Raw genomic sequence first — 22,755 nt, 5'->3', positions numbered from 1 at the left:
TCAGGCTATTGTGGGCACGGATTTTTATATGATTTCTACATCAGTGTGAGAAAGTATTCAATTATTTGGATTAGCCAAAATCAAATATTCCTCTCAACTTGGTGATTTTATCCATGATCATTTTCTGAAATTATAAGCCACAAATTTTATTATGTTATGTATTGGTATTGCTACAGAAAATATGTGCCCTGATAAAAGATTTTATCTACATTGCCCACCTCCACCTAATACAGTATGCTTCAATAAAACACCGACCCCATACTCAGATAACTTCGTTATATTCTACATAACAAATAATAGTGTTTTAGCCCTACAATCATTCCATAAACTCTACATTTATATTCACATTATATGCATATTTACATACGTGCAATGTGCATTTAAAATTTCCTAAATTTGTTGCAACAAACAAAGAACTCTTAAAGTCAATCAAACTCATCCAATCCCTTTAGACCGGGATAGCCACATGGGAAAGCTTGTCAATGTTTGGGAAGCAACCAAGTTTAATACACATTTGAATCATATTTGAACCACAGTTTAGTCAAACCTAAGTTTAAGAGCTATAGTACTCATTGCTAATTTTATTAAGCAAAAATAAACGAAAGGGGAAAAGCGAAATATACGTTTTTAGGAGGATGAAGTATTTTCTAGACCCCAAAAGCAATTCCTCTGGATGTGCCGGACTTCTTTCCGTTAACACCCTCATCACCGTTATTTGTGATATGAAACAAAGATCAGTGGCGTTATTAGACGCTAGATATGTCTGGACATGTCTCGCTGTAAGTGACACATGCCTGTAAAAATAATTTTAGTTGCTGGCATCAGTCCTCAATCTCTGCCAGCTGTCTCCGTCACCCGCTCGTACTGTTTGTTCTTTCGCGGTCGCCGTACGTCATTGTTGACAACAGTCATGGCGTCCTCAATGTCACTTCTCGGCTTGGGACGTTTAACTGTGATCAATGCAGCTTCTAAAGTGTTCCTGAATCCTATCAGGTAATACCATATTGATTACTTATTAGTTTTTATGCCTGCGTGTTACTCTGAGTCATGTTGTGTTAAATTTATCACTCCAAGTCGACTATAGAAGAAGCAAGAGGCCGTGTGTCTGGCATGCCAGCGGCTAAAAAGTGATTGTAAGCTAACTAGCGTTAAAGCATAAAGCACTTAAATAAAGCACGTTAAAAGCTTTTGCTCTTTATTGGACACGGGATGTGAGTTTTCACACTTAACTACGTGCTTGCTCTCATATTTAAATGGACTACGCTATTAGTTACCGTCAATGTTATCCCATGTCCTTACAGCATTCGGCTAGCCAGCTAGCCGGCTATTACTAGGTCTAGCTAGTCTCCATAGAAATCAGTTTAAGAGCTAACGCAGCTAAACGTTGCTCACTGCTCCACACATGTGCTGCATACCATTACTAATATCCGGCCAGGCGGGGAACTTTATTTAATAATAGACCCCCACCAGAAAAAAAACAACAACTGATGGCTGCAGGGAAGCTAACAACTAATATCAAAATAACAAACACGCTTATATGTTTAGACACAGTGAATTTCTTGCAGTAACACACACGCCTCTGTATTATGTGTTAGGGTTAGTTTCATGTAAGCTATTGGAAATTAATGGACATATTTAGCTTTTTTCTGTGTTAATCGTTATGTGCATGAGCACTTGAGATTAGCTTATTCTTAGTCATCAAACCCATTATATTATGTCAGCTGCACACTGCTGCAAAAATAAAAATACTTCAGCGAGATGCGTTTAACGGTTAGACACCATATATTTTTTTCTCTTATATTTCCTGCCTCTTTTCTTCCACAAATTTGTTGATCTCTGATCGGCCTCTCTCTTGGCCCGTTCCCTGTGCTGCTCCAAAACGTTTACCCCCACTGTTCAACCATCAGGTCCCATCTGATCTTTTTTTCTTACAAACATTGGTGGCAGGCAGAGATGGACGTTATTTAATCAATATTTAGACTGGCCACCTAAAAAACAGCTGTAGTCATAGGCTGGTGACAAGAAAGGTCTTTGCTTTTAGTATATACAGAATAGGAAAGTGCATCTCCCAGCTCTGGACATAGAGCTGGGAGATATACTCTGTAATATTTAATACCATTATATTGCGCTGCAAGGATTAGTTGATTAATCGATTAGTCAATCAAAAGAAAATGTATTTCTTTTTTAATAATATTTTGATTAAATGTTGATAATAACTTAATCATTTAATTTGTTTTTCAAGTAAGAATGCCATACATTTGCTTGTTCCAGCGTCTCAAAATAGTCATTAATGGACAAGCAGTCAGATCATGTCAGATGACACGATTAACCTTCATGGATTATGATCTATGTAGAGATTTTTGCCTACCAAGGACTCTTGACACTGTTGAATTACCTATACAAAGGAATACAACATTTTGAGTCAAACTTGGATTTGTCAGGTAAAGAGGTTCTTCAAATAGTGATTATTAAGGAAGGGTGGCCAAAAGTTTTTCACACTCAGTTAGTTATGGTTTTTTTGTTTTGGCTTTTCTTTTATGCTTTTATAATTAGACGTTGGCCTCAACATGCACAAGATGAAATTATTAAATAATAGATAACAGGTTTGGCTGCATTGCTTAACCAAGAGATATATGGTGGTGTTCAAGTGAAAATTCACTTGCGAAATCAGCAGTTAACTTCCTGGCCTAAATGTGAGTTGATAAAGATATTGATGATAAGAAATCGACGTCTTTAATTGCTTCGACAGTTTGTTCGCTTATGAAACAAAAATCCTTTAGCACAATAGGGGAAAAGTTAGATGGATAGTTTAAGAATTAGCAGACTGTTGCACATGATCCTCATTTGAAGAGTAAAAAATGTTACTCGAGGCTTGAACTAAAAACTATTCATTATTGATTAATGAACTACTTTTTGACCTTTTGAGTAAACATATGCTTCATCAGTGATGTAATCACCAGGCAAACCCTCCAGCCATTTAATTAATAATACCATGAATCGGCAAAAGTAGTCAACCGCTCTCAATTATGAAGCTGAAACAAACAAATATTTGGGATTTTTACTCTTAAGTAAAACTTGGTAAATGACTAAAACTAGCATTCAGTTATCAGAATTAGAATCTACGAATTTTTGATTAACTGATCTGTTGATGAACAAGTCGTTTGAGCACAGAAATTAATTGCACAACGTTTTAGTTATCCACCCTTCATCAGATACAGTTGGATTTATTATATATTTTTCTGCAGTGAGTGCAGTCTGCAGGGATTCATTCAAGCGATGACTTAAGGAAAAGAAAATTTTTTAGATTACATTTATTTGGAATGTTGACACCAGAAACCATAGTTGTGATGGTCACAATTGTGTTCTTGATATTTTTTTTTTTTTTTTTTTTTTACTCCATGTTTTAGAAATATGGTACAGTATGAGAAATTCTATGTCTAAAAATCATACATTTCAAATAAATAAAACTCTGATTATCTGGACATTATCTGGAATGTGATTATCTGGAATAGCCCTTCCCTGGCTGAGCCATGATGGCACATTACTGTTTTGTGACAGGACACGGCTGCACATTCACAAAGAGCTACACAGTCCTCGCCTGACAGTTGACCATAGCCAACATTAAGCACGTCCTGTCATTAGGATGAGAGCGACAGTCTGCCAGAGATTCACCAGACAGAACTAATATGTGGCGGGGGGGGATTCACTCCTTGTCTCTTCTTTTTCACTGTATCCTTGCCCCATCGCTTCTTCCAAGATAGTCAGGGTTTGCAGAGAGTAACTTGTTTGTTATTTACTTCTTTGTTGCTTGTCTGCCTTTGGCGGTTTGTGCTTTGCGTGTAATGTCTATCTGATGCTTTTCAGGTCTACAAGCACATCAACATCGAGGCTGGCAGAGAAACCAGGACAAGACACGCAACTTATTACAGTTGATGAGAAATTGGTAAGGATCCCTCCCCGTTCAACGTGACAGACGAATTGGTGCTTGTCTGATCTACTGTCCTCCAATTACTTTACTGGAAAAAAAACTCTCTTATTGATAAAACACCCTCCTAACTCGCTGCCAAAAAGTGTTTGTAGTAGACAGTAGGCTTTTGTATCAATATGATGGTAATGTCACATGCTATCATTGGTAGTTCTGTGTGTGCTCAAAGCCCCCATTAATCCTCTCTTCACACTCCTCCCAACGTTTGATTACAAGTTATTACAAAATAGTTATTGAGACTACCAAATAGTTTACTAAATGGAGTTTAGGTGAAGAATAGTTTAACTTGACAATACAATGATGTTTGATGCCACTGAAATTGGATCAGCTTTAATTTAAATTCAAAAACCAACATCATTGGGGTATGGAACAACAGAAAAGCTTTATGATCATTGATTAATGTATACCCATATTGTATATTTTATGCTGGTGTCTCCACTGGCCCAAACCACAAGTTATATACTAATTAATATATAGTTGGGTTACAACAGTAACACAGTTTCAATGGTGTTTTTTTTTTTTTCCCCACCCCATTTATATCAATGAGGATACACTACATATTAAAAACACCTCCTAGTATAATGCAATATTATTTAACAGTACCACAAACTACAGTCTTTAAAATAACCATGCAGTTTGATCAGCACCTCAAACATTTTCAACAAAAACTGAACATTATAACCTCGTGTAACATTCTTCTTTTGGCTTATTTTTTTCAGTTAGATTCTTGTGGAGCAACAGTATTAATAAATCAGTTGATGTTACTTACACATTTCCAACTCACAGTTAGTTATATCTGGTTAGTTATATCTACTAACTATGTACTCAAGAGACAGTGACCATTAGCAAAGAATAGAGGAAAATGGGGATAAGGGTGAGAATCTTTAGGTACCTGAAAATCTGATTTTATTTTGACTTAGGGGGCAGTGAGTCTATTACAGAATGATTTTCTATGGATCTTGATGTATCTAAGTATTTGATCTCTGTATTGTTTTCATAACTCTATGGCCTTACTAATATCCACCAATGTAATAGTAAGAGTGAGGGTATTGTTAATGTAGTGACGTTTCGCCCTTGGCAAATGTTTGCTGTATTGTAGCTCCAATGTGTACAACACTGAGCCTAAATCCAGGGCTTCAGTGACTGAATACTGGCACTCATCATTCACCATAACACTAGAGACTTAATTCACTCATTCTGAGGTGTGGACGCTTTGACACTTGCCCAAGGGTTCTTTTTTTGTCATCAACAACAGCAGGTTGATTGGCATGTTAATTGCATTGCCTCTATTGACATGACCTATCTTCCATATTGTACAGGTCTTGTCCAACTCAGTTTTTATCCTCTACTTCCTGAAGTCCAGAAAGTGTCCACATTGTCACTTTTAAATTAGAGCGCACAGGTTGGAGTTAGTTGTCTGTGCTCCATTGTCTCCATTGGCATCTTTTTCTTTTCTTAGCTTAAACTTGCATTTGGTGCTCTTGTTATTTAGTTCAGCTGGTAACTTACACCCAACAGAATGATTTTGTCCAGAATTATTTGTTCTCTTCATCTTAGTATTGTAACTGATCTTTAGTACAGTATATACTCCTTAATGATGTAAATACGATCAAAAGAATACTCTACTGATTTAGCGTTGTACTCCTATAGCATTGGTGGACTCACAATTGAGGGGAAAGAAAACGGACAAAAAAACATACCAAAATTGATGCTGCAGAACCATAAATGTCAAATTTTTACTCCATGCATTTTTCGTCCTCGTCAAAACCTGGCGGCTGCAGGGCATTTTTATCACATTTTTGTGACATTTTGTACATTAAATGATTAATTGATGATAATTGATAGTGAAAATTATTGTTAGGTGCAACCCTACAGTTTACTTGTATACATTGCCAAGAAATCGTCTTTCTCCAGGAAAATTTTGCTGGAAAAATAATAGCTTTTCCAATCCGCTACCCCAATTACAGAGACTTGGTTTTTTAGTTTCTCACATACATGATGTTTATGAAAGTAACTGGAGAGACCAAACTGTAACCCGATGAAGTGAATGCAAATGCACTGAATGATAGAATCCCTATAAAGCTAAAGTTATGCATTTTTCTCCGCATACCTAGCAGTTGGAGACTTCATCTGTGGTTTTCTTTCATGGCTTTCTGTGAACAGTCACTACACTTGTCAACTGGTGAGGCCTGGGCACACAGCATAGCTCCAAAAGCACTTGAAGAGCAGGTTTCATTTGAAAATATGTAATCAAAGCTAGTTCACAGGTGACTATGAAGTCATTGTTCATAATTATTTTTTCTAAAATATGAGTACAGCTTTATTTAACTTTAGATTTAATCAGACAGGGTTCTTGGTGCCTCTTTCCTTATGTGCTAAAGCACAGTCTAAACAGTGATAGCGTGCGTTTGAAGTGGCCAAGGTTAGCAATGTACCAACTGTACAAAACAAAGAGGGATCTTTAAAGTGAATGCTTTGTCATTAAAAGACGAAGGAGATAGACGATAACGGAGAAAGAGAGAGTTTGGGGAGAATGTGGGAGTCTGTTGTGGACTTGTTTTGGGGGGGTTTGCTGTGTGTGGGCAGCGTCAGTGCGCTTTTGTCCCAGACCAAAGCTGACCATACTGGCAGACAAACCTTTGGCTGGGCGGAGTGTCTGTCTCTGTCCTCTCAGTAGGGGCCACTGAGAGGAACAGCAGAGGAGAGGAAAAAAAGGGCCTCTAAAAAATGGGGAGGGGGTGAAAGAAAAGAAGCTTGCATGGAAAAAAGTTTGTGAGACACCCTGAGACTCACGAAAAAGACAGTGGCCACTTCAGTGTTGTCGGCCACAGAGGTTCCTTTGTGGCTTGCTGTTGCTGGCGACGGCGGGAAGTACTCTAATGCTTACCCAGACAGGCCAAAAAGAGAGGCCTCAGCTGTTTACAGTACAGTGGTCTCTGTCTCACATGGAAGAGGGCAATGAGAGCACTCTCCCTTTTGGGCATTCAGCGCATGTCAGCACGCTAGTCATTCATCAGGCTGTCAATAAGTGTGAATTGCTTTCTGGTTAGACCAATCAAACAAAGGTCTCGATCCACTGAGAGGTTATGCCAGGTTCGCACGCTGTCTCTCTCAAGCAGCCTGAGGAGAAAGTGGTGTGCCACTAGTTGTGTAGTGAACATTTCTGAATAACTTCGTTTAGATGAGGTTGCATTTTGGCCTGGGCAAATGATATTTTGAAGTCACTCCAAAAACTCTGTCTGAAAATATTTGTGTGACACTCATTATCTTGTCCTTAGTTCTTGTCTGTCCAAAAAATGCAAACCTTACAGTAACTTAAGTCTCTACAGTTTCATTTTGGCCATCTCTATTACAGTCAAATTTAGGCTATGACGGGCAAGAACCTCCTGCAGGTTAAAAATATGAACTAATCCAGTGAAGAGTACATTTAATGGCATTTGTGAACAATTTTACTGCATGCTGCAGACAGAACCATAATGGGTAACTGTTTGGATGGTTGATTAGGCATTAAAAGGCTATAATCAATGTTTTTATAGCAACAATGGATCAAATTACTTTAGACATTGCTTGTAATAGTGAACCCACAGAGAACTATCACCTGAGTCTGCATTTCTGAGCTTTATAGCATCTTTCAGCTCATTGTTTTGGTTTTCTGACCTGCAACTTTAGTGTTTCAGTTCACTCTCGCTGCTCTAATCAGCGTTGTTTCCAGCAAAAAAGCTCTAATAAACTCACTGTATGCTACCTGCTCGGCACAGAACAGTAGACAGACAAAGTTAGTGACTAGCTGCTGACCATAGTAGAGCGTTTATCAGCTTAAGTGACGGATTTTCTGCAGGAGTTAGTGGAGACAGAAACTAGAGCTAAAAAGATGTTTCCACTGCCCCCAAGTGGGCACAGAAATCAGTTATTTCAGGTTTAAAGTTATTTTTCAAGCAAGAATGCCAAATATTTCACTAGTTCTTATTTCTATTTCCTGGTTTTGTTTGTCCAATGTGATAGTAAATTGATTATCTTTGGGTTTTCGACTCGTAGTGGTGATGATGTCACATTAGGAAATTAGGAAATTAGATGGACATTTTAAAAAAAAAATTCTGAAATTTTATTGACCAATTTATTGATTATCGAGACTGTAATCAGAAGATTAAAAAATGAAAACAATTGTTTATTGCAGCCCTATTGTGGACACTGGCCTTGACAGTTTTCATTTCTTTCCTGGAACTTAAAAGCTCAAAAAAATGAAAAACCTTCTTAAAGATTGAGATTTTTATGAGCAAATCTTTGAAGGCATTGTCTGAATTTCAGAATAAAAGCCAAATAAAAAGACCTGCGTGATGGAGATCCAGTGCCCAAAGCTGTTCCCTGGAGTCCCCATGCCGACCTGCTTTTGTTGGTAATTACTGTTTGATTAAGCATGCTGGGCAGCTCCCAGGGTCCGGCTGGCTGGCCACTGATACACAGCTTTACACGTAATGTTTGCGACCTCCCTCGATTAGAGTCAGGCCTTTTGCTTTACTCTCTGGCCCCTTGCAGAAACAACTGCAGTTATAGCTAAGCAGCTGCTTCAATATGCAATAATAAAACATCCTACACTTATGCCTTTGTGTCTCAGTGTCTACACCTGCTTCAGCCATGGCCAAGTGTGCTCCCTCTCTCTACATAAAGACAACACCATAGTCTTAAAGCGCTCGTGAAGCCTTGTTATAGAGTTCTCTAAAGGCACTAGGGTTTTATGAGACAGAAGAGGACAGTTATTAGAGTGCAGGGAATTGAGGGGCAAAGCTGGAGGAAGCCGAGAAGAGGAAAAGAGTATTAAATTGGTAGGCCCATTTGATGCTTGACATGAGTTTGCTAATCTGAAATCTTTGGTTTCTTGCTAATTTAGAGCCCAGCGCTTGCTTGGCAAGTAACATCATATCTGGACAAAAGACGTGGGGTTTGATTGCGGTAAGGGAGTTCAGTCTAAAGGCAGGTTGTTTGTTTTAAAAGACCTAAATTGAAATCAGAGTGAAAGATCCTGAATCTGTCAGTCAAGAATTATCATGCAAAGATATCAGAAGATTCCCTGATACAGAAATCACTCAGAGGAAGCTGGTTAACACAGGATCCTCTAAGTGCACCGTTAGGGCTATTCAAATTGACATGCCAGTTTGCTTAGTGTCATTTGTGAACTCAATTTCTGCAGAATTAAATGTGTTTTGAGAGTGTCTTTGGGCCAAGTGCTCTCAGCTACTGCAACCTTAAACAGGTATTTGCTTTCGCAATTTTTAAATTGCAACAAAATCAGTGTGTAGGACAATGAAGACACAACAATACAGTAAAAATCCAGCTATTGCAACTATGAGGATAAATTTAGCACAAGCAGTTTAAGTTCGCAGTACAGGGGTGTATATTCTCTAAGCCTGTCTAGCCTCGGACACAGAGTGACCTACAGTGGAGCAGACCACATTCACCACCCCACCCCCCTTCCTCTCCCTCTCTTCCTCCTGTCTCACCCTTCCTCCCTCCTTCGCACATAGACAACTTAAGTGTCTGTTTTGTCTGGTTGCCCTTTCATACGGCGCGCTTATGCAAAAAATCTCAGCTCAAGTTTGGAGTAGTGGGTCAGAGGATGTTGGTCTTTGAAGAGTGCCAGACAAGAGGCTTTATTATGTATCATCCACTAAATAGTATTTCATTCATTAACACTCTCTTCCAAAGAGACTAAGCCTCTTAAGAGGACTTCTCAGCCCTGTCAGTGCTGAGTACTTTTAGGAAGTGTCTAGCTGCAAAGTGTTGTGTTTGCAGACCGGATAAAAAAAGATTTGCTACTTCTGTTTGCCTGCACTTCCATTTATTCATTGGTTGTAAGCAAGAAGCTCTTTTTTCTAATACGATGAGCTAGTTTTGGTGTCTTACACTATCATAAGTCTGGTTTTCTAATGCTTTTTGTCTCTCCTTTCTGTTTACTGTAATATCGTAAAAACAAAAAGGTAACAATTTCTAACAGAATTTGTGTTGGAATGCACTGAACGCACTACATTACGGACACGAGTCATGCAATGTCACTTTGACTGATTGAAAATGAAATGTAGGTCAAGCTGAAATGAGCGAATAATATAATTCAACAACAATCGTGTGGTAATGATGGCAGAGAGTTCACAACCAAACTCGGTCGCAGAGAGAGTCATTTGCACTAAAAAGGCCCGTCTGGAAATACTTCGGATTTTGGTCAGTAGATGGCAAAATTGTGGAACCTTTAGTGAAGTTGTACACAATCTTCTGTAAGCTACAGTTAGCCTGCTGTTCCAGCACTAGCAACTTGAGGGCTCATCTCGAAAATATGCACCCAAGTAGTTAAGTCTCCCGTTGTATTGGTTTGCCCGCTTATGGACATAATGCACAAAAATAAATATTCAAATGGTTTGAACGAGACATCTTATAACGTCATAATGGGATCTGGGAACTTGTAATGGTCCCATTTGGCTATTTGCTGACATTCTATGAACCAAATGATTGATCAACTAATTAAGAAAATTGGTAGATTAATGGATAATGAAAACAATCGTTAAATACCGCCTTAATGTGCACTGCTAAATTGTTGCATTGTTTCAAGGCTGCAACTGATTTATTTTCATTATCAAATAATCAACCTTTTTGTTCAATTAATCGTTTAGATTATAAAATGTCAAGTTCCCAGAGCTTAAGGGGATGTCTTAAGGGGATATTTCTTTGTCCATAAACTCAAAGATATTCATTTAAGAATAATATGAAACCAAAAAGAGCAGCACATCCTCGAATTTGACAAGCTGAAAACTAAAATGTTGAGCATTTTTGCTTGATAAATGATCATCATTTTGGGTTATTTATAAAGCATTTTACTGATAAAAAGACATTTGAAGTGGAGTCTTTGAGATGCTGTACAACACACAAACAAACAAATGTGTCTGCATCCAACATATTCATAAATGACCTCCTCCTCCTACCCTCTCTTTCTGATCCTCACTGGTATGTGTAATGTGAGATTCGAGATGACCCTCACACCAGCTGCTTCTTGTTCTCCAGAGTTGAACCACTCCCACACATGAGCAAGCAACATAATATTTGTTTCTATTAGAGACGCCCCCGATGTCCAATCAGTAATTGGCACGCTTTTTCCACTTCAAAGATGTCTGAAGGTGGGAACCGGCGGAGGCTGATGAGTGAGGCTCTTGGTCTGGGTGTGGGCTGGACAGTGGGGGGTTAAGGGTGAAGTGTTTGGGCTTTCACCACATGCTGACTCAACATGATTCAGCTTGGCTGACCTTATGACCCATCCTGGCTGCCGGGCTGCAGTTTTTGCATAGGGGTGTTCGTGCTATGATAGGCTGGAAGGTACTTCTGTCATGGCTGACACGGTGTCCACCATTACCCATAACGAGCTGGTAGTGACGCTAGAAGTGTTTTGTCTGAGTCAGTCATGCACAGATATCCTTTGTTTGTTTATTTGTTTGTCTATTTGGTTACTGTACTAACAGGAAAATGCACTCGGTACCTCAGTTTAGATTTGTAAACCCTAACAAGTCTTAAAAAATACTGTGTTTAGACGATGTGACCCTGTATCTGGACTATTTTTCTAGGTTTAGAAGACTCATTATGCCTAATCTGTTTTTTTTTTTTGTTTTTAAATCGATTGTTTAGTTTGTCTATAAAATGTCAGAAAATAGTGAAACATGGCCTTTAGCCAATGGTAACGTCTTAAAATGTCTTGTTCTGTCTAGCCAACAGTCCAGAACCCAAAGACATTCAGTTCATAATTATATAAACAAAGAAAAGCAGAATATCGTCTCATTTGCGAAGCCAGAACCACTGAATGTTTTGTTTTTTTGATTCATAAAGAATTATTACAACAATTGACTTAAATAATTAATATTTATAGGGCTGAAATGATTAGTGAAATAATCAGTTACTTGATCGACAATCAATTAAACAGAAACTACTTTGATAATCAATTAATTTCAGTCCCTTTTCAAGCAAAAATGCCAAAAGTATGCTGGTTTCAGCTTCTTAAATGTGACAATTTTTCTACCTATTTTGTGAAATGTTATAAACAAAACGATAATCAAGAAAATCTTAGCAGTAGCCCTAATCATTTATTAAAATTGGTGACAATTAACTCTCTCCTGATCAAATATTTGTTTAAGTACTTGTCTGATTATGAGTGGTTATTTATTAAAATCATTGGTGCAAAGTAAGTGTTGATTCCACAGCTAGTGTCGATACATTAATTTCATGTTTTCTCTGTTTCACAAAGTCTTCGTTCTCTACTTTATCAGAGAGTTGATCATTTTTACAACTAATAATTGAGCCAGAATCATTGTAAGAACAGATGTGAGTTCCCATTTATTGTTTCTTTTAGGTTTAAAATAGTCCTCTTTTTCTAAATGAGCACAAAGAGAGTATCAAGTGATTGAGTGAAAAAGATTCAGTTCACTAAGTGAATGAACAGTAATGTGTTCCAAAGGCAAGGTCCTTATACTCACCTCTTTTCAAGTCCTTGTCTACATTTTGCCATACCCCATGATGCTCCAAGTCCCAGTATGAAGCACCATTCAAAGCTCCCCATGCTTAAAAAAAATTATATGGATTGTATTGCATTACCTGGCCATTTTCTCAAAGATGCATCCAAAAGTAATGTCTGATTTTCATTTTTTAGTGATACTTTCCTATTGGCAAACCATTTTTTTTATGGTAAATTACATTTATTCCCTTGGCACAGATAATTCCTTTTACAGAAATGCATGACATACCACAAAAATTCTTAAACTTTTCTTGCATTTGGACAAGATCTGTAAATGATATCAGAAAGAATATGTAGACCATATTTTGTATCACTGTGCAGGCAAAAATGGGTTCAATATTTCACTGTAAAAACTGTGGGAAATGAACTGCAGGCATAGGGGACATTCACCTGCAAATCATCGAAACTGACAAGATGTGCTAAATGATATGGGAACAGTAGGGGCTGGAAGACAGTTTAAGAGTAAGTCCATTGTCGAACACATACAGGAACAGAAGGAGATGCTTTCTTCGGGCCTGGTTTCAAACTGCCACCCTCATCTCCACTTTTTCAGCGGTTCAAATAGGTCGGTTGTTGTGTTCATTTACAGCTGTTTCCATGGTCGGAAAAACAACTGAGCCAATCAGAGCTTTGTAGGTGGCATTAAGAATAGAGTTGCCACTTTCCAGTGCCAGAGCCAGTGAAATAAATACAAGTTGTCGTAAGTCATATTACAGGAATAAAAACTCTTTGACTGATGATGCCTCTCCCAAACAGAGAGGCTGTGTACAGAAAGACAACAGCATCGCGTGAGGAAAAACGCAGCCTCCTCATTTATTCAAACACACATTCCTCATATACAGTATTACGTTGGAACCTGAACACTGTATTTCTACTGTTTACTCTGCAAACCTTGCAATGAAAGATAAAAGAATTGACAAAGTGAGTCATAAAACCCTATGTCATCGTGTAATAAACCACTCCGCAGTGTTTTGGTGTTTGCTAAACCTTCGAACTCATGGAACTGTTACTCAAACTGGACTTCCAGGAGAGTGTTTTGTTGTCTTGGTACCTGAAGCAACATGCACCCTCCAATGCAGCCTCTTGAATTTTTCCCGACACAGCGCTGATTTGGTTCTGAATGGTGACTCACATGAAACCGATTATAGACTGAAGAAAGAAGTGATATGAAATGGCAATCAGACCTCTCTTACTGGTTTCCAGATTCTGGAGATTCTTAAGTGGAGAGAAATTGATACCAGGATGGAAAAGACCTGTTTCATTCAAATTAATCTGAAAGCAGTCCATTTCACAAATTTTTTTAGTTTGACTCATTTTGCAACTCAACTCCCCCAAAGAAAACTGTAACCTTTATACTTTTCTTTCTTTTTGATATCTCGTTATTTCCTACAGTTTTACACTTAAGTACGTTGAGATTTTTTTCGTGTTTGCACAGAAATCTTCTATCCCAGGTCTCTGTTGGAGCATTAGGGGTACCAGCTTTCAGCATTCTGGTGGGCCCAGCGGCCCCACAGCGACAAGCCCCTATGCTCTTTATTTGGCACTTAGCCTGGAGGTGTCAGAAATATCGACACGCTTTCACGTGACGGAGACTTTGCCAGCCTTTTTCCCCCCTTTCTTAAGCCCTGCATTCTGTCTGCCCAGCCAGGTATTGTAGGGCCCCGTGAAGGCCCTGTGAATAGTGTCAAACTTGATAGTTCTCATTTTGCTTCCTGTACATGGTAGAAGAAAAAGTGCCCACCGTGTGGGTTTTCCTTTTGTGATGGCCCTCTCTAGTCTTCCTGGGAACACACCACATTCCAGCCACAATCATTCCCTTTGTGAATCTGGGTATTGTGGGTGAGTCTGTTATGCCAATAACCCTCCTAGCTTTCAGTGTAATGCGTGCAAGTATCATAGAAGTCTAGACTCGTATTTTTGCAAACAATGCCAGATAATGAGCAGTGTGTTTTCAGTGATTTGGCAGAGTTTTTGTTTTGACACATCCTCCCTCATTCATGAAGGACCTTTTGTGCTCATCCACGCCTAAGATGTGATTTAAGGTCTGCTACATCTGGACAAATTATTGCACCAGTTTACCATACATGGGCCTCATGTGTCAGTTATGGTTTATGTAACATACATACACGTAACCATAGTCTGGCCTGCTAATCCCAGGGGTATCATTTCTAATGTGTCTCGGAGAGGGATTTTCATGCATCTATCCCCCAGAACGCACCAGACCACAGAACTGCAAAGCGTTTCTGCATGCAAATTTGATTTACCTCAACTCGAAAGGTATTATTTGTACACGATTTTTTTCCCCCTCAATTCACAACTCCAAATGTGTTATGGTTCACTGTGTACAAGGAAGTTCTGTACAAAGTTTTTCTCTCTTACCTTTCACTGTAGGAGTACAGATCTTTTGACCATTACCCATTGAAAATAAGAAAAGAATAAAAGAAATATATTAAAATATTTTTGACTACCTGCAGGAGACTCCAGAATGGGGGCATCTCATTTTGTTCCTCTCTCTGTGTGTTGTGTATGATTGTGTCATGAACTGTCCACCATTACCCCCAGTTGGTGAAGAGAACATGTTCTCCTCCTCTCTGTGACAAGAGGGAATTGTTAAGGTTAAGTAGATAGGGCAGCCGGAAATAATTACCAAGCACTTGTGAAGTTTTTCCCCCTTTTGTTTGTCTTTTCCCTTTCATTTTAACAATCTTTTCAATGTGCAGATCTTTTTTATGATAAAATTCAGTCTGGGCTTGCGACTTAGCTGCGCAAAAAATATTTCACTGAAACGAGCAGCAGTTAAGCAATTGGACCTGTAATTTCCTAGGCTTAAATACCATTGGAAGCTCCTTTGCCCAAGGAAAGGCGGGCTTTTGTGTTGAGTTCATGCAAAACGACCCCCTCTCTACAAATCAACTGACAGATGACAGACAATGATGAAAATTTGATTCTTTGAAGTTGTAATGGCCATTGAAATGTGTAAAATTCTTGTATTGAAAGGAGAGCACCCTGGAAAGCCCTCAGTCTTGGGTGGCTGCTGCCTGCATGCTGGGAGGTTCGTCTGTGTTTTGTCGCCGACTTCCCATTGCTTGTTTGCTAATTCCCTGAAGAATTGGACCAGATCCTTGATAGGAGCTTGAAGGGGCTCCAGTTGCTCAGGAATATGCATTTAGTACGCCCAGAGGCCCCTCCTCCTCCTCTTTTTGCGCTGGCCTACTTTCTGATGGTCTGGAATAAATCACGTCAAGTATTAGGCATTAATTTCAACCACCTCAATGCAAAAGAGTATGAATAACAGCGGAAAGATGGCTATTATATCCTCCTTATTCTGTTTTTGTCCTTTGAATCCAGTATTGACATTTTCACATACAGTATGTAAGCTATGGTTTCTTCTTGTTTTTGTTTTTTTGCATTGCCGTTTTATATACTCTTACACTAAAATTGTGCACAAATGTAAAGTCTAAAAAACAGAAATGTGAATTATTGAACTGTTGCCTGAAAAAAAGTACTCAGCCCATTAAACATTGATGGACATATCAAAAAAAAAAAAAATTAAAAATCACAGCAAAATTCTGACAGGTTAAAGCACAGGACTGAAGATGTATTTGAGCTTTTTTTGACCCTGGTACTTTAAAGTGAAACTAAATCTCTACATATTGATGTGACGTACAAAAGTACAAAACATAAAGTAGTCGACTACCTAAGTACTTTTTATAGCCACTGAACATTTTCCGGGCCCCATTTTTCTGACATTAAGAGCACGCTGTCAGAGCTTAAGGTTGTATATTTTAACACCTGCAAGCTAACTTTCAGATGACCTTTCTCAACAAATGCACACGCATATGTCTTTGCATGAACACTTATTCTTTGCAGGGAAAGAAAAAGACATCAGTCACGAGTCAAATGAGAGTCGTAATGATTCTGGAAGCCTGCTGGCTTGTCTACAACCAGAAAACATGTCCATTTGTTATTTTCAAACACGTGGTAGCATAAAAAGGAAGCTTTGACTGCTTTTAGTATTTGTTTTGACTGCTCAGTTTAACCTCTTAGGTTCTGTGTTTTGTTGCACACAGAGGGGTTACACTGATTAATTCTCCATAAATCATTTACTTGATACACATTTAAAAATAATTCATTATTCATTGTGGATTCAGTTGTTTGCCTGAATGTTTGCAAATCAGTAGCTGGAGGAGTATTCGCATCGCATCAGCATTAACGTGTTTATAACGTGGGATTAGAGCAGCAATTATTAGTCAATGAATTGATTAGTTGATTGATGGAAAATTAATCAGCAGCTATTTCGATAACCAAATAATCATTATAGTAATTTTTCAAGCAAAATTGCCAAATGTTTGCCAGTTCCAGCTTCCCAAATTTGAGAATTTGATGCTTCAACGTACGTGATAGTAAACTGAAATGATTGTGGATTGTTGGTTAAATAACACAAGAAATGTGAATGTATCGCTGTGGGCTGTGGAAAATTATTACTGGTCACCATTTTCTGATATTTTTTAGACAAAACAATTCAATGATATATTGAGGAAATAATCAGATTAATCAATAATGAAAATAATTGTTAGTTACAGCCCTACATGGGATTGTTGTTAAGTGCGATGAAATGAGGTCAAACTCGATTATAGGACCTTCCTATAAAGTGGTTTATTATAGCTATAGTATATATAGGCCTAAATTGTTTTAATTCCTGGTTGTTTTAATTCCTGTTTTAATTTCTGTCTGTCCCTAGGACATCTCTACTGTGACAGGGGTCCCAGAGGAGCACATCAAAACACGCAAGGTTCACATTTTTGTCCCTGCTAAAACAGCCATGCAGTCAGGAATCAACAGCACCAAAAAGTGGAAGATGGACTTTGATACCAGGGAGCGCTGGGAGAACCCGCTCATGGGCTGGGCCTCATCGTAAGAATCTCCTTCCTGTATCTGCCAATTTTTTTTTTTTTTACCCGTGGTAATGCTCTTTTCATAATTATATTAATAAGGGATTGATGAATCGGCTCGACTTGCAAATGATTTTTGGTATCAAGTCCAGTCAAGTCTACTTTATTTATACAGCCCAAACTCATATATAAGCCTCAAAGAGTTTTACAGTCTGTACAACATAAGACACCCTCTATCCTTAGACCACCTGTGTAATATTTTTTATATTTTAGATCACAAAATGTCTCTTATGATATTTGCCTCAAGTGATGTGACCATTGTGTGGCTAACAGCTCTTTCTGCCTTTCAGGGCCGATCCCTTATCCAACATGGTGCTCTCTTTCTCCTCCAAGGACGATGCTATTGCTTTTGCTGAGAAGAATGGTATGAAATCAAAAACAATATGTAACAATGAATGCAGGGCCCCCAGTAATCATGGCCAATCAGTTCAGTTTTAAAAATGACATATCGGAGTAATGATACACACGATCCCTTCTAGCAAATTTAATCAGTGGAATCACAATATACGTACATTTAACGAGATTTAATTATTATTATATTTATTAGTAGTGCTATTAGGAGTAATAGTAAGTTGCTGTTGTTAGTAGGAGGATTGTGATGCTTATAACTACTGAGGTGGTTTCCGGTTTTTGCTGCATTGACTTCATCAGAGAGTGATCTGGTTGGTGCAGGATTAACTGCTGTTGTCGATTTAATTAGTGGGGCACTTGACCATCAGGAATGGTAACTTTTGTTTCAATGTGTGTTTTTTTTTTTACTATAATTTCAACAATTACTTCAATTATACATTGAATATGTAAGAAATTCGGTTTTGGAAACCATGCATGAAAAGCTGAATCACCCTTGAACCGTCCGATTGGGATATGCTGCAGTTTATTCTCAGCAACAGATAAGTCGGTTATCAGATTCTCGAAGATAAACCTGTTAAAAGTGTTTTGTTGTAACAAAAACACCCGATGGCAATATGTGGGCTTCATAACAGATCAAGTAATAAAATATTAAGAAAATACTTTTGATGGACTCACAAGATTTAGAACAGTCTTCCGTTAGTTAAACATGGTTGATGAAGTTTTGTTTCTAGCTCTATGCTCGACAGAAAGTTCATTTTTACTCAGGGAATGGAACCATCTGGGAAAGTTTGTTGAAACTAAGCAAATGAAACTGGCTTTCTCTGTTTATTGCACCATGAAAGCGATTAGCGCAGTTCTGACTACACACAGCCTGGTGATGTCTACAAAACACCTCATTGTGGCTGGAACTCATCCAAAGTGAATATACATGACGTTCTCGCCCCCATCACTTACTCTGATGATGTTTTTGCTTCAGGTTGGAGCTATGATATAACAGAGAAGAGGACCTCAAAGCCCCGGGTGAAATCCTACGGCGCAAACTTCTCCTGGGACAAGAGGACCAGGAGGTCCGCAAAGTAAACTGAAGACACACATCTGTTAGTTGGCTTGACCTCAGTTTGTCCCACGGAGGACCTGTATCATTCTTGTCAATAAATGCATAATTATATATGTGGAAACCAAACATCTGGGTCATTATGTTTTTATTCTTCAAACATTCACCTCATTACTGACTAACTCATGTTGTCTATTCAATTAATGAAGTGTTTGTTCTCAGAGTCGAGTTGTACAACAGCAAAACGAAGGGGAACATATTATAATTAGAACCTGTTTAAACACAGGGATAGTGTATTTAAAAAAAAAAAAAAAAAAGTTAAATTTAGCTCTATTGGTCAAGGTAGGTTCAAAAGTCTAAACATCCTTTTCACATTTACCTGGTTTTCAGCTCAATTCCAAATGGTGAAGAAAATAATAAGACTTGTAACACAGGAGAATTGGTCTGCTTTTAATGTGGGCATATTTTATTTGAAGCAATTACCGATTTCCATTCTTGTTTTGGTTAAAAGGCAATTTTAGTCTAGTTGTTTGGCCAAAAACAAAATTTCTCAATCAGCAAATAGTATAGTAAACTATGTAACTCTCCCTGTAGGGAGTTAAGATTTTTGAAAAAGCCATAAATTCTTCGAAATGCGCAGCTATTCACACTTGGTAGTGTACTTGTTGCCAGCGCTGGTTTATGGTCTTTGTGTTCAGTAAACAGTGGTGTTACTCTGCGCCGAGTCCCAAGCTGCGTGACTGCACTGATATTCACACACCAATCATGGGCGCCTAATTGGTATAGCCCTTCGTTAATTAACGCACTGCATTGCAAATCTCTCACAGCCTTGCGCTCGCTATTTATTTTGTTCTGTCACTCGGCACATCAAAAGCGCCGATCTGATATGAGCGTAATGGTCCATCTGAACGGCGGGACATGAATGACAGCATGTGTTGCTTTTCCCCTTTGAAAGCCCCCCGGAGAGAAGCAGTGGGGAAAAATGCTCTTGGCACAAGTTTGTATCATAAAAGTTGAAAGCATTCCGCCCGTCTTGGCCTACAAGCACAGTAATGTATGTGAAATGAGAGACTGCGCAGGGGCATTGTTCAAAATCATCATTATAATGCAAACATCAGCGATACAACTGCTCTGATCATAAAAATGAATGTAAAGTGTTTATTAGTATACACGGTGCAAATAGTTTAATAGCCATAAAAATAATGTTACCTGGTGCTGGCAGCAAAAAAAATATCATGTTGGCAAGCATACATATCACATTCAAAGTATACTAGACTTTTATCCTTAGACTTTTTGTCAAATTTATTTTTAATGAATTCAGTGTCAACATACATAAAGGGTTGGTATTATAGTTTCTTTATCATCCTAGTGGTATCATGCCAAGCAGACAGTTTTAATGAATTACCCAGACTTTTAGATATCTGTCTCTTCAGATTTCTGCTGCCACTCCAATACAGTGGAGATGAGTTAGTGTATGTTTGTGACGCTCACAGCACGAGAAAATGAAAGGGCAACATCTCTTTCCAGAATCAGTGTCAGTGTTACTTTGGCTATAATCCGCAGACCTCGCTCTGAGCAGTTTTGAGTTGTCTACTAAAGAAATTAGTCCCACTGTTGACAGCCTGCTCTGTGGATTAGAAGAAAATAAAAGGAACGGAGCTAGGGCCAATATTTTGCAAAAAGTAGCTCAGAAGGATGCTACAAACAACATTGGCATGTTAAAAAAAAAAAAAAAATCACATTTTTCTAATTTTCTAACCTGATATCTCAATTTTTTGCTGATATTTTGTGCCACTGTTGAGATTTCTTATTCAAGTCCTGGTGTGATCAGATAACAGATTTATGTAACTCCAGATTTTCCTAATCAACACGTACTAGCAGGATTAAAAACGACAGTTAATTCATGTTTAATTAATCCGTACTGTATGCAGCATTTTCAATATATATTATACACAGCGCATAGCTTGCGTATGCGCTGAGTAGATTTGGAGACCAGACAGGATTTGCCACAACTGATATGCGCAGCATACAGTCTGCCACCTGCTCTTTATTACAGTTTTTCATAGTGGGTTCAGTCAACATTGTCATACTATTTTATTATTTCATGGGTTAAGTAATATTTGGCTTCACCAACTGGAAGATACATAATAAAAAAAAAAAAAACCTTTGCAGCGGGTGATGCTGAAACAAATCTGTTCAATCATGCATTCAAATTTTATAGTGCTGATGGGGAAACGTGGCTCCCGGATTCACAATGTTTTTGCCAAAACTATTTTATTCTCTTAAAAAAATAAATAAATTATGCAACACAGTGTCCAGATAGTAAGAAGAATTCCAGTAGGAGTTCTGTGTCTACAAAGGATGTTTTCCCTTGGGAAGGAAATCTTAATCCATCATAAATTGTTTTTATTTTCTTATATGGGAGTTAAGCCTCCTGTCGTTAAAAAAACCCTGTATACTCAGTTGGAAAGCGTACAGGCCTTTATTGAGCCCTGCATTCTGCTTCGAATCACCAGCTGGACAGAAGACCCGCCGTCAAAGTTTTAGTCTGAACGCGTTGCAAGACGTTATTTGTTAATGGTACTTCTCTAAATAACACACACCTTCGCTCACGCAAACTGCTCCCTGGCCCGCGATGACCTAAGGATCACTGCTGTCTGCGGTCGCTCGCTGCTGTGAACTCCCCCACCCAGGCGATGAGGCACGCAACCCCGCTTGTCTGCAGCCAAAGACCCATTTCCCCATGTGTTTGTGTGTCTGTGTTTTGGGGTTTTCAGCACACTGTGTAGACTGGAGCTTGTTTTGAAGGGCACAGATCACAGATTGATGATGATTTCTGGTTATCCAAACAAAGCTCATAGCAACACTGAGCAGAACCTGTTTATCTAAAGTGTACTGTTTATTATTCTTGCATCATTTATTGTCTTCCATACAGTTAGACAACAAAAGCAGCTATGCCATATTATCTATTCAGATTTTGATAACTGGGTTTTGTTTATTCTTAAATTTTTTATAGACTGAGGTTTTTCAAAAATTAATCACAACAATCTTTCTGACTTTGTTAAAGGGTCAGTTCACCTAAATGACACCTAAAAGGCTGAGGCGTATGATGATTTATACTGTGAGATTATATACTCTTAATATAATTTACTTTTTTCAAATACTGCTTTTGGCATAATGTTTATTCTGTGGTACCTTTGCTTTAGGTAGGCTAAGTTTGAACTTAGGAACAGCTGGTCGAGAACACAGACAAACTGTACAGAATGGCTATGATCAAAATTCTCTAACAAGGATAAGAGTGCCCAAAATCCATCTGCAAGAGGATGTTGCAGTGGAGTTAATTAAAGGACATCCACAGAAAATGATGGCTTAAAAAAGAGGGACGTAAGTGTTATTTACAGGACGATTTTTGCTCTGAAGTGCACCGACACTGGATGCCTGGACATCTTGACCTGCTGCTGTGTGCAGCTGCTGTGTGCTGCGCCTGATGTGGCGTTTACTTTGCGATCACACACAGAAGGGGGAGTGGTAAGGTGCGTTCAGGTTGGAGTTTTAGCCAAGGTTGCCATGTTTTCACTAATAATCCGTGGCTGAAAAACAGTAGTTACTGGACTTAACTCCATTTCTATGAGTATGTGCGTAGCCCTCTAATGGCCCTCACTACTGGTTAACCCTGCCGAGGCTCCGCCTCAGCACCCTGAGACAGATCTTTGCACTCAACGCTGAATCAGGGGTTACCGACCTTCCACTGTGGTCCCCAGTAAAATCCCAGAGCACATGCTACTCATCTTTCTTTGGATTTCAGCAATGTATGCCAACAAAGGGGGCCAGCCTGCAGTTGGAGTGCTAAGTACTCATAGAACTGGACTTACAT

At 38.6% G+C, this 22,755-nt stretch overlaps 1 protein-coding gene across 1 annotated transcript; it reads left to right on the top strand.

The window, feature by feature from the left end:
• The first annotated feature begins 755 nt into the window (after positions 1 to 755).
• Positions 756 to 19,010, top strand: ndufs4 (NADH:ubiquinone oxidoreductase subunit S4). The gene is made up of 5 exons (XM_040154465.1): positions 756 to 993; positions 3,865 to 3,943; positions 17,266 to 17,438; positions 17,767 to 17,840; positions 18,804 to 19,010. Exons 1-5 carry the CDS (start codon positions 791 to 793, stop codon positions 18,905 to 18,907), a joined length of 633 nt encoding a protein of 210 aa, XP_040010399.1. The 5' UTR covers positions 756 to 790; the 3' UTR covers positions 18,908 to 19,010.
• The last annotated feature ends 3,745 nt before the right edge of the window (positions 19,011 to 22,755 follow it).

The sequence above is a fragment of the Xiphias gladius genome, chromosome 19 (genome assembly GCF_016859285.1).
Source record: "Xiphias gladius isolate SHS-SW01 ecotype Sanya breed wild chromosome 19, ASM1685928v1, whole genome shotgun sequence".
Taxonomy (NCBI): domain Eukaryota; kingdom Metazoa; phylum Chordata; class Actinopteri; order Istiophoriformes; family Xiphiidae; genus Xiphias; species Xiphias gladius.
This window is presented reverse-complemented; position numbering and strand designations above follow the sequence as displayed.